Genomic DNA, 10,834 nt, shown 5'->3' with positions numbered 1-10,834 from the left:
AGTCGCTTCCTCCGATTGTCTGTTGTTTCACGTGGAGAACGAGGCTTAGAGGGTACGTAGCTGCAGCACTCTCGGCAGCCGGGGACGTGCCCCGCGCTGGTCTCCGATGCCAGCAGTGAGTCCCTTATTAAATTGTGACGTGTATTAGTGGTAGTAGGTTTATATGTAGGCATATATTTGTTATATTTGGTATTAACTTGCCTAATAAATAGGCAGTATTAGTGAAACCAAGATTTCAGTAGGATGGCTACTGGAAAACCGAAGGAGTTAAATGTTTTTCCCATTAGACTCAGTCGTCTTTTTCTAAAATCAGCTGAGGAAGCTGTGTGACAGATGACAACGACCAGGAGAAGTTCAAGTATTCTTTATTCAAAGTTGAAAAATGTACCACACTGCATTATTGCAAAAATTCACTGGTACAAAACACTTTGCAGCTGGTGAGAAGGCAATAAAAAGTTGATTTTTAAACTCATTACTATAAATTATTCTTACAGTACTTTTAGCAAATTCAGAATTTCAAACTGCATTTTCTTTTTCTAAATCGCCCACAGTACTCGAGGTTCCTGAAGCTAAGGCAGCTGTTCCAAGAGGAGAAGGGGGGAGGTAGCAGACGTCAAGGGATTTCCATTTCTCTTTCGATGCCCACGTACTTGAGGGCGTCAGCCTGGCTGTATCTGAAACAAACAGCAAGAAAAAGGGGTGAGTACTATCTGAAACAAACAGCAAGAAAAAGGGGTGAGTGCCCTCCAGCCCGGGGTGAGATCCAACACAACCAAGTCCACTTCGTTGAGTGTGTTGCACTCACACGTCCACAAGGAAAAGCACACACGCATCCTGTTACACAGCTGCATCATTGGGCCAATTCCAGTTGCAAAGTGGATGGAACTGGTAGTACAACCCTTCCCCAGTTCTCTCCCCAGCCAGCCCTGTGCCCCTGAAACCAACCTCCAGCGAAGGCAGGCCCGCAGCGCGGTGATTAGGCCTAACACGGGGAAGGCAAAGTAACTGCGACGCGGCAGAGCCCTGACTTGGGCCCTTAGTCAAAGCAGCCAGAGCTGGTCACGCCCCGCCCCCGCCTTGAAGAAAGAACAGGACAGAGGCCAGAAGAGGCACCTGCGACCTCCACTGCTGGCTGGAACCTACAGTGCACCCAAAGGAAGGTCTACCAGCTGCCCCTCACTCAGAGCTAGGGGGGCTACGGCTTCGTAACCTCCCACTAAAGATCCGGGTAGATCTCGCCTTCAGCTGTGCCGCAGTTTGCCATTGAAAGTGGCTACACACGGGCCCTAGTTTACGACATCTCAGCACTCAAGAAACAGCTTCTGGATGGGATGTACATTCAGCCACAGGATTCGTTTAACTAGACAGTCATCTGAGTGCATTTAAATAAAAATTATAGAACTTGTCAGTTTATCCCCCCAGAGCTTGACAGCAGAGGCTGCCGGCCGGCGCGCCTTCTCCCGCAGAAAGGACCCCAAAGGTAAAATGCAGCTGTCCACATTTTTTTTGACTTATATTAAAGCATTACTTGTATAATGGAAACTACGTTACCAAACTCCCACCACTGCCCACGACAAATAACGACCAGAACTCTGTTACTCTAACGACAGAAGCTCCAGCCTGGAGCTGGACCAGAGAGGAAAAGCCCTTGATGACTCTAGAAATGTACTGTTACCAACCTGTAATCAAAAAACAGCTCTTCACCAGTCTGGATGGCTCTCTTAGCAAAAATCCCTATCCTGTGATCGCCGTTAACCATCATCACTGCAGAGAGAGACGCCGGGGTCAGTGAAGTCGGCCCAGGAGAGTTGCTGACCGTTCACGTAACAAGTGTCAACCCAGAACCACTCAGGCCAACCTGCGGCAGCTCCACCTCCGGGGACACCTACCTTTTGCATAGCAGTTTGGATTTACTGAGTGATTTGCAAAACGAATTTTGTTACCCTTGCGGGTTGCATCCACCACAAAATCTAAAGAGAAAAAATAAGCACAATCCCGTAAACAATTTCAGCTGTACAGGTCAGTAAACACAAAGTTACTGTGATTCTGGAAATACAACTGGTTATGCTTCTTCAGGGTTCGCCTTCAAAAGCAAATCATTCAACCAACTTCACCTAGTATGAAATGACATTTGGAAGAAAATGTTCTCTAGGTAAAAATTCATCAGTGATTCCAGACAGTTATATCAGCTGTAAACACCTGTTACTGACCAAAGCATGGCAAAAAATAAAATCTAACTAAATTCTTCCCTTCACATTTTAAATTATATTAGTTTTCTTCATTATTACCATTTATGGAGCACATTCATGAAAGAACCCACTCTACCTGCTTCAGCTGAGAGGCCCCCTGAATAGCTTGGGTGTGAAGTGCACACTCCCAGCAGTGACCCGACTACACCAGAAGTTTTCCACCCAGGATCAGCATCTGCACACGCAGCGCCCTTTACCCTCACTGTCCTCTGAGGACCCCCAGGAGCGTTGTGGAGATGCTTCACGAGGCCTTGCTCCACACCTTTCCCAGGTCAGAGGCACTAACTGGAGGAGGTGGGCCCAGCCAACTGGTACCTGTGGCAAGAGGGGCACGAGAGGAGAGCCAGGCAGTGAAGCCAGGGAACGGCCCGGGGCCAGGGCAGCGATCTCTCCCTGCACACAGAACCCCCTACGGCTCAGGGAGCCTCCACCTCCGCCCCCAAGTTACACTCATCCAACCTGGCCGGCTTCCCAGCAAACAGCCCATTCCTTAGCCCAGGCTGGGGCTCCTTCCAACACTGCAGACACTGGGGGCCCCTAATGTCGTTTCTGATACTCAAGCCACCAGAAGGGCCCGTGCAACCCGGGAACCAAATGCACTCTAATTCATCAACATACCATTGTTCAAGTTGAAGAGAAAGCTGCACATGTATTTATCATATACTTTCCCTCTTCTGTCTGCTTCATCTTGAGAAATAATCTAAAAGGAAGGACATGGGGGAGGTTGTTTTGCAACAGGTGAGCCTGGTAGGCGAACACACACCAGCTCATCAGGAACAGTTGGGACCTTGAGGGGTCACTGTGGCCAGTTTCTCTCTTTGTCAAAAACAGTGATATTTTAAGGACTCTAACTTAGAAATATTGAATCCTTCCACATTTAAAGTAACTATGCTTGGAGAAAGTGATGAACAAAAGTCTTTTTACTCAGTACAAAATACAAACCGGGTGGGTTAATCGCACAATGAAGCCAGCCCCAGGGTTTTTCCTAACTTAGGTCCTTATCAACTTGGCTGTGGATTAAGTAGGACAGACTCCTCATTTTAAAGCTCTTGTTCTCCCCCTTGTCCCCAGGTGATAAAAGCTAGCTGTGACAAGGACTGAAGCCGTGTAGCTTAACTTCCAAACAAACCAAACCCACAAGCCCAAGCTGAAAAGGCATTTTAAATTCACTTCTCATCAAACCCAACGGACTTGCCCAATGAAAATCAGTCCCAAGCAAAGTGAGTACAGATGACGCCCGCGAGCATCCCTCTGTCTGCAACTGGATGGCTGTGCCTTACCTCTCCGCAGTATTCCGAGATGAATTCGTTCTTCTGTACAGGATCTTTGATGAAAATCCCCCAGCCTGCCACATCAGATGGTGCTAGCAATAAATGCTAGAGAATAAACACAGTCATATGATCAGAGGAGAGCGAAGATGGACAAACCAGACATGGGATGACCCAGGGTAATTCAACCACGGGCGGAGGAAGGGGTCAGCTCCCCCGCATTACCGAAGGGCTTGGCAAACTGCAAGAACGTTTTGGTTTTTGTAAGTCAAGTACAGAGCCTGAGTATCCTCTGTCTCTCTCAGAAATACGACGTCACCTATGCTGGTGCGGGTCCCTCCGACTGCGGTCCTTGCACGAGGCATCCTGACACGCTGCACCATTTGCTTCCCTGTCCGTCCTTCCGCCCTTGACTTCCTGGACTTCACGTGCAACGTGCCTGTCACACAGGGACCCCTTGCTCCCCCTCTGTCCGTGCCCCCTGCACCTCCCCAAGGCGGCCTCTATCACCACCTCCTCCGGGTCCAGTCCCAGCCCCCGTGGGGCCCTCTCCTGGCTCTTCACCAGCTTTTATTCCTCCCGAAGCGCTGCCCTTCCTTCCAGGGCGCTTTTCTCTTGGGCGCATCCTTCCACAGCCCTTGCTCCCGACAGCACGAAAAACCACCACGAGGGGCAGCACGATCCCGTGGGCCAGCATTCTGTTCTTAGCGGATGCCAAGATGGCTGATCACTGCTGTGGCTTCTACCGTTAGAGTCTGTTTGGGAATGAGTCCCTGACCTTTCATCGTGGCTCATCATTATGCTTTCATTCCAAGTATCCTCGTGGCCTCGAAAAAGACTCCCGGGTCCCCAGGTTACCGATCTACGCTTGTTCTGACTCAGCCTGCACTCCCTGTCGGGGAAGAATTAACCAAGTACCTTCCCGACCAGCTAAATACTGTTAAGCAAATGAAACCCCGTTGGTACAAAGTATCTACACAGTTTTCTGTTTTAGGAGGTAAAAGATGTGTAGAAAGACATGTCGCCATTAGGATTATCCACTTTCTGAACTGAAGGAGGGGTTTTCATCATACAGTGGGAAAGTACAGGATTGAGGGAGAAATGGGAGTTCTCAGGGCTGAATGGGTGTCCCCGGGAAACCACGCCAGCATCACTGTGACGTGAGGACCTAGAGTAAAACCGTCTGAACGCCTGATAGCAAACGCCACAGCCAAAAATATAAAGCCACTGCCATAAACAGAACTTCCAGTAGAGCAGGACTGACAGTACTGCGATCTCAGTTACATTACACACTAGTTCAAGACCCTAAGAGAAGAGCGTGCCGCGTGCACACGGGGTGGTCCCTCACGGCACAGGGTCCGGGGCCGGAACGCCTGGCTGAGTTCCTGCTCCTTTCCTGACAAGTCTCAGAACGTTGGGTTTAATGATTATTCCTAACTCAGGGAGTTAGGAAGACTACGTTGGGTTTAATGATTATTCCTAACTCAGGGAGTTAGGAAGACTAATGAGTTAATACACGAAGTGCTTAGACCAGGGCCTGCTCTATATTAAATAATAAATGTCAGCTATTATTATAAAAATGATTAACTGAAGAAATCTATCAGCTACCCTAAAAAGCCAAGATACTGATAGTACCCTAAAAACTAAGTTTCTTTTGGTCAGCAATAAACTCCCTGGTTGCAACAAGTCAAGTCCATGCAATGCCCAGGCTTCAGTTATGTAATTCCTGCCTGTGTTATTTTCAAGGTTATTACAGAAACTACTGTGGGAAGTCCCATCTTTTACTCTGTGCAAAAAGGAACCCAGAATACTATTTGATAAGAATGGGTCTCTCTGTTCTGACAGTAACACCACTGATTTGCTCTAAGGAGACTAGATAAACCACTTATTCTATTAACTAAACTTAAAAAAGAAAATCGAATCATCTATTAAACTAGAAAAATACCTCTTACTCAAATCCGATACCATTAACAGCTGCTTCTCAGAGTTGACTGGTTCATCCTATAGCCAACTATTCTACAGAAAAATCAACCATTTTCCTTTTATCAGCTGTACCATTCAATAATCACTTTTCTGCCCCAGCTAAATGGTCTAAGACTATCCTGACTTTGACATCTCTCGAAAGCCCACCAACAACGATCACGCCCTACCTTCTTAGAGCCCCGCTGAATGCTACAGTTCTTGCAGGACACGTTTTTACTGTCCCAGTGGTCAGCGGCTCCACAAGTAAGACAGAGGTCGGGGTCACACTCTCGGACAGCCAGGTAGCACGGGCACTGCTTGGTGTTGCACTGGGCTTTGCAGCGGCATCCCGGAAAGCGGTTCTGACCTTCAGAGAGATGTTCTTCGTCAGACGAAAACCTTGCCTAATGGTGCAGCTCAAGTCTGGCGCTAAGGCCCTGATTAATGCACGGAGGCCTCACAACAACTGTATTATCCCATCGTACACATGAGGAAAGGGAAGTAACAGGAAAGTTAAAGCTGTCCATACTGAAAGAGATCACTGAGTTACTGTCTCCCCTTTTTTGTCTGTTAGATGGCATGTGTACGTACAGTTCTTTGATTTATAAAGCAGGTGTGAAGGAAGGATTTGGACTACATAATATCCACGGATCTCAACCATTCCGATAGTCAGAGTTCTAGGTACTTCCTTGGTATCCAGGCTTCAGTGCAGTTTCATTAAATCATTACAGTCGCTACCCTGATGCTACACATTCCTGTATTCTGAAGACTAAACCCACCTAACTCTTCAACAGTTTCTGGTGTCCAAAAAGTATTTGGGTAGCTATTTCTAGAGTCCCCTTCCATTCTGTGTCAGCTCTACTATGATTTAAGTTAAATGATCAAGGGGGAAAAAATAAAAGCTCCTTTAACCCACATTCGCCTAAACCTGCCCACATACCCGCGTCAGCCAGGAGGCTGGCTGGATACAGGCCCAGCGCCACTCCTGGGCGCCATGCATGCTCGTGGTGTAAGTGAATTTCCCAAAGGGAACAGCACGCAGGAGCTGCCGTGTCCTTGTGCCGACTGAGGTTACAGTTTTAAATTGCTGACCAACAGCCTATTGAATTCTCACGTAATCACATCAAGACAACATACTTACACTCTGAACTACATTGACAAAACTTTTCACAAAAATTCTGGGCTATCACACAAGGGCACGAGCTGTCACAAGGCTGCCGTGGGTGGTCACAGGGCTGGTAGTTGTAAACATGGTTGGAGGAGCCATCTGCACAGAGACAACAGCACCACGTCAGTCCAGAGAGCGGCAAGGGGAGCACACGCCCGACAAGCACATGCTCTCCCCGTGGCCCTCCGAGCTTAGCGGGTTGTCTTTCCATGTCCGCAACGTCACACACACTGTTTACAACAGGTCAGCAGAAATTAGCCCCACCCACCAAGAGCTCGGGAACCCTGGGGCACTGTCACACACACCTCAGTCAGGTTCCCAGAGTCGTTCTCCTCTAACTGACTGGAAATTAATCAACAGACAGCCTCCATTTAATGCACTTCTGTGCATTAAACTTCAGTGCACCAAAGTCGGTTATATTAGAATATCCCAAACTCTAATCCAATTACTATTCTAAGACACGAGAAGTAGACCGAGTTACTAATGAAGCTGAACGGAAAGGTGCCAACCCTTCTTCAGCTGTATCTTTCTGCAGTGCGCAGCCCACAACCTGCAAAACACAAAGGAAGAAAACATCACCCTCGTGACCTGGGGCGCACAGTCAGCCACATGTCAACAATCGCAACTTAAACGCGTCAACCTGGGCCATGAATGCAGCGGGGCTCTTAATCCAAGTAACCATGAAAGAGGAGTCACGCCGCCCAGCTCACCTGGCGCAGGTGTGGAGCAGCGTGGGAACAGCCTAAGGGCTGTGGCCTCAGAGAGCCAGCCCGGCCCCCGGGGCAGGTTTATCCTAGTGTGGATGACACTGACACAGCACACCTGCTCTCATTTCTGGAATCTTGCATCATTTCAACTGAGCTATATGGTCAGAGAGAATCCAAGCAAAAAAGGCAGAGGCATCTACTAAAGCCTGAATTAAGCTGTAGACAATTTCTGAAGCATAATGTAGACGTTCCCTTACCCAACACCCAACTATGTTTCTCTCTAAAAACAAAAAAAGGACCGGGTGGTGGTTACAGCAAGTAGTCCATCCAGCCTCCACACATCCGAGTCGGCCTGACACCTTCACTGCCCCCGTCACTCGCTCACCCAGGCCGACGGCAGGGTGGGCGTGGAAAACTCGGGCTCCTAGAGTGAAAACCGGCCCAGAGCTCACAGCCTCCCAAGATCCACACACGAATGCCAAGTAAGGGTTTATGCAGCCTTCACTGCAGAAGCTACTCAATAATTCTTCGTGACCAAAATGTAGCATAGTAATCATAAAATTTTTATGACTCAACACACCAAATCTCCTGACAGCCACTGTGTTCTTACAGAAAAATGCCAGCAATGCCCATGGAAACAAGACCCCACAGGCCTATTTCTGAGGCCACTTAAGCTTCCTTCCTAATCGACGGAGTGGAGCCACCACTGCCCTCATGAGCGCCAGGCCCACAGCGGCCTCCCCATCACGCCGCAGACTCACCGGTGTTTCCTCTTCTTCTTCCTGGGAGGGGTGTCAACGTCCTCGGCGGGGGCTGGCGCTATGACACTGGATTCTTTGACTCGAAACTCATACACCTGACAAGAGGCAAGGTCACAGGGCCGTGAGGACCGTCTATTTAAGCAAACCAGTGTCCTGCTCATTCCCACCAGAAACTCTTTGTCTGCTGCGATTACACTCTTACTGAGAGTCATGAGGCTAAATCTAAATCGTTCCTGGTTTTTAAAACCCATCGCCAGGATTCCCTGGCTGTCCAGTGGTTAGGACTCTGCACTTACACTGCAAGGGACACAGGTTCGATCCCTGTTTGGGGAACTAAGATGCCATGTGCCGTGCAGCATGGCCAAAAAACAAATAAATGAATGAATAATAAGATAGAACCCATTGCCAGCTAACCTAAAACATCTAAAGTTCAATGAGTAATTTCCTTTCAGTATCCTCTCAGTGAAAAAAAAAAATTTTTATACTTCTTTTCAGAGGAACAGCAGTTTAATAACCACGAATGTTCGTATGTTTGGACAGTGACCACATATTTCTCCATTTGAAGCTCACAGTATTTTTATCAGGCACGCTTACCTGTCGACATGTTTTGGTCCCAATCAACCTGGCGATGGCACAGAAATTGTCGTAGTACGTGCCGATGAGGACCCTGAACATGGAGGCCTCAGCACCACTCCACTCCACGTTCTCGGGGGGCTCGGCGTTGGGCTTCATCTTTATTGGTGTTTGACACCGAGAATTCGCTTCTACGAAACCAAAGTTAAGCAATGGTCAAGAAATAGCAATGGGAGGAAGGAAAGGGAAAGGGAAGGAAGTATCAGTAAGCTTTTCCCCCATGGAAACCATGAGAGCGGGCTCCCTTTAACTCAGCCTTCTAAAATGAAAGCAAATGGGGTTACCCTACTGTTACTTATGGTGTGTCATAGGGCTGAGAAGACACTCCATAACATATAGTCAGTGGTTCTAGTTCTCTCTCCTAACCAACACTACCCACAGGGCGTCAGGAGGATTCAACTGAATGATGAGAATTCCATCATGCCCTTGTGAAAGCTGGAAAAAGGAAAGTGACCCAAAGAGTGAAAATAAACCGGATGGTCAACTTGCAAGTAACCCAGACAGATCAACACCACAGGCGAGGGCTGGGTGTGGGCCAGAAGAGAGCAGTAAGAGTCACAGCCACACAGCTCTGCTCCTGGGTTTCTCACCGTGTCTGTAACTAACCAACCGAGGGAAGTAACTAACACCTTACACGACCCAAACCTCGACAACATGAGCCCTCCGAGCGGCAGGAAGACCCCGTCACCAGACGCGTCTCACCTGAGGAACTGGAGGTCTCGTCCTTCTTCTCCTCCTCTTCCTTGTCGTTGCCCTCCCCTCCGGTCTCGGTCCCCGCCTCCCTGTCACTGTCCGTGTCCTTCGACTCGAGCACGTTGGTGGTGGGGGTGCCGGGCCTGCTGCTGTTGTTGGGGAGCCGCCCTCTCCTGCGGCCGCCTGGGCGCTTCGGGGGCGTCTTTATCCGCTCGGCAGTGAGGGCGGCAGCAAACTCCTTCGCGCCCTCCTACGAAGGGGGAAAAGTGCAGACATCAGGGTAAAGTTCTGCAGCTCATTTTGGCAGAGGAGAAAAAGAAAAGGATGGCGTTAGCACGTTAGTCAAATGTATCACAGTATCCGGCTTTCACAAACAGTCGCACATCTACATACAACTGTTTTCTATCTGCTTTTGAGAGTTTGAAGATTTGCGAAAGATAAATATGGCTTCCGTACAGTGCCAGAGCAGCACAAAATCAGGCAAGACGGCTCTATATTAACTGATTATGAGTTAAACAGAAATATACTTTAGGTAAGAGTCTATTTAAAAGTGAATTTTAAGAGGAAGCACACATCTAATGTGCATCTAAAGTCACACTTTCCTATTTCAGGGTTTCTTAAGCCAACATGTCCCTTTCTAAGGTAATATTTAAAGTATACAAGAAGAAAACAAAACATGTACACATACTCCACTCTTTCACTTTCTGCCTTACAAGTAAAACATCGCATTTTTTTTTTTCCCTGTGAGGGATGCATAACCCAGGAAGACATGAAAGGAACTCGACGAACAAGGCGGTGAGGGTTACATTCTGCGTTACCAGGTGTAATAATCCAGTCTCGGAAAGTATACAACAACGGGAAGGGCGTGGATTATAGAGATACCACAGACACATTTTAGATGAGCCAAATAAAATTCTGCCTTGTAAGGAATATTATATATAAAACAGTGCTCAAGAATTCCATTTTTAGTGGCAATAGAAGGGAGAAGTCTGAGAGCAGCCAACAGTTTTATACTTCATTCTACAAAAACCAAATTGCTTAAAAATAGGATACCTTCTGCAGGTGCCATTCAATGAATCTTCTGTCCAAAATCCAACAGGCAATATATACCCATTTAGTTCCTAGGTAGGAGTGGCTTGGTTCAAAGAGGGGAAATGGTAAAAATAAGATAGTACCCGTAAAAAACAACTTTTCTACCTCATATTTTCCTAAACCCTTACCTTTTCTCCATCATTAAAAAATAAATACACATACAAAACCTCTCCGGGGCCTATATATAATATAGCTCAACTACAGTGCGTCTACAACTCAAAGAAGGGCTATGGCTCTGAGCAAGGCCCGGGAACTACTGCACTTCTGGGGTTTAAAAGGGTCCTCTGTGCTTCCCATTCTT

General features: G+C 47.7%; 1 protein-coding gene across 15 annotated transcripts in view; it reads right to left on the bottom strand.

Annotated features, from left to right (window-relative positions):
• Positions 1 to 349: 349 nt before the first annotated feature.
• Positions 350 to 10,834, bottom strand: part of EZH2 (enhancer of zeste 2 polycomb repressive complex 2 subunit) — a 60,485-nt gene continuing 50,000 nt past the window's right edge. For 12 of the 15 annotated variants that reach the window (XM_004283647.4, XM_004283648.4, XM_049714718.1 and 9 more), the window contains exons 10-20: positions 9,451 to 9,691; positions 8,710 to 8,879; positions 8,116 to 8,210; positions 7,157 to 7,197; positions 6,621 to 6,746; positions 5,668 to 5,846; positions 3,530 to 3,625; positions 2,868 to 2,949; positions 1,890 to 1,970; positions 1,680 to 1,764; positions 350 to 674 (exon numbers count right to left, since the gene is read on the bottom strand). In XM_004283647.4, the coding sequence (XP_004283695.1) occupies positions 614 to 674; positions 1,680 to 1,764; positions 1,890 to 1,970; positions 2,868 to 2,949; positions 3,530 to 3,625; positions 5,668 to 5,846; positions 6,621 to 6,746; positions 7,157 to 7,197; positions 8,116 to 8,210; positions 8,710 to 8,879; positions 9,451 to 9,691 (1,257 nt within the window). In that variant the 3' untranslated portion in view covers positions 350 to 613. The remainder of the gene's footprint in view (positions 675 to 1,679; positions 1,765 to 1,889; positions 1,971 to 2,867; positions 2,950 to 3,529; positions 3,626 to 5,667; positions 5,847 to 6,620; positions 6,747 to 7,156; positions 7,198 to 8,115; positions 8,211 to 8,709; positions 8,880 to 9,450; positions 9,692 to 10,834) is intronic. The other 3 variants (XM_049714719.1, XM_033412654.2, XM_033412655.2) reach the window with 1 other exon arrangement.

The sequence above is a fragment of the Orcinus orca genome, chromosome 9, assembly GCF_937001465.1.
Source record: "Orcinus orca chromosome 9, mOrcOrc1.1, whole genome shotgun sequence".
Lineage (NCBI taxonomy): Eukaryota > Metazoa > Chordata > Mammalia > Artiodactyla > Delphinidae > Orcinus > Orcinus orca.
The sequence above is the reverse complement of the archived record's forward strand: the minus strand, read 5'-3'. Positions and strand labels throughout refer to the sequence as shown.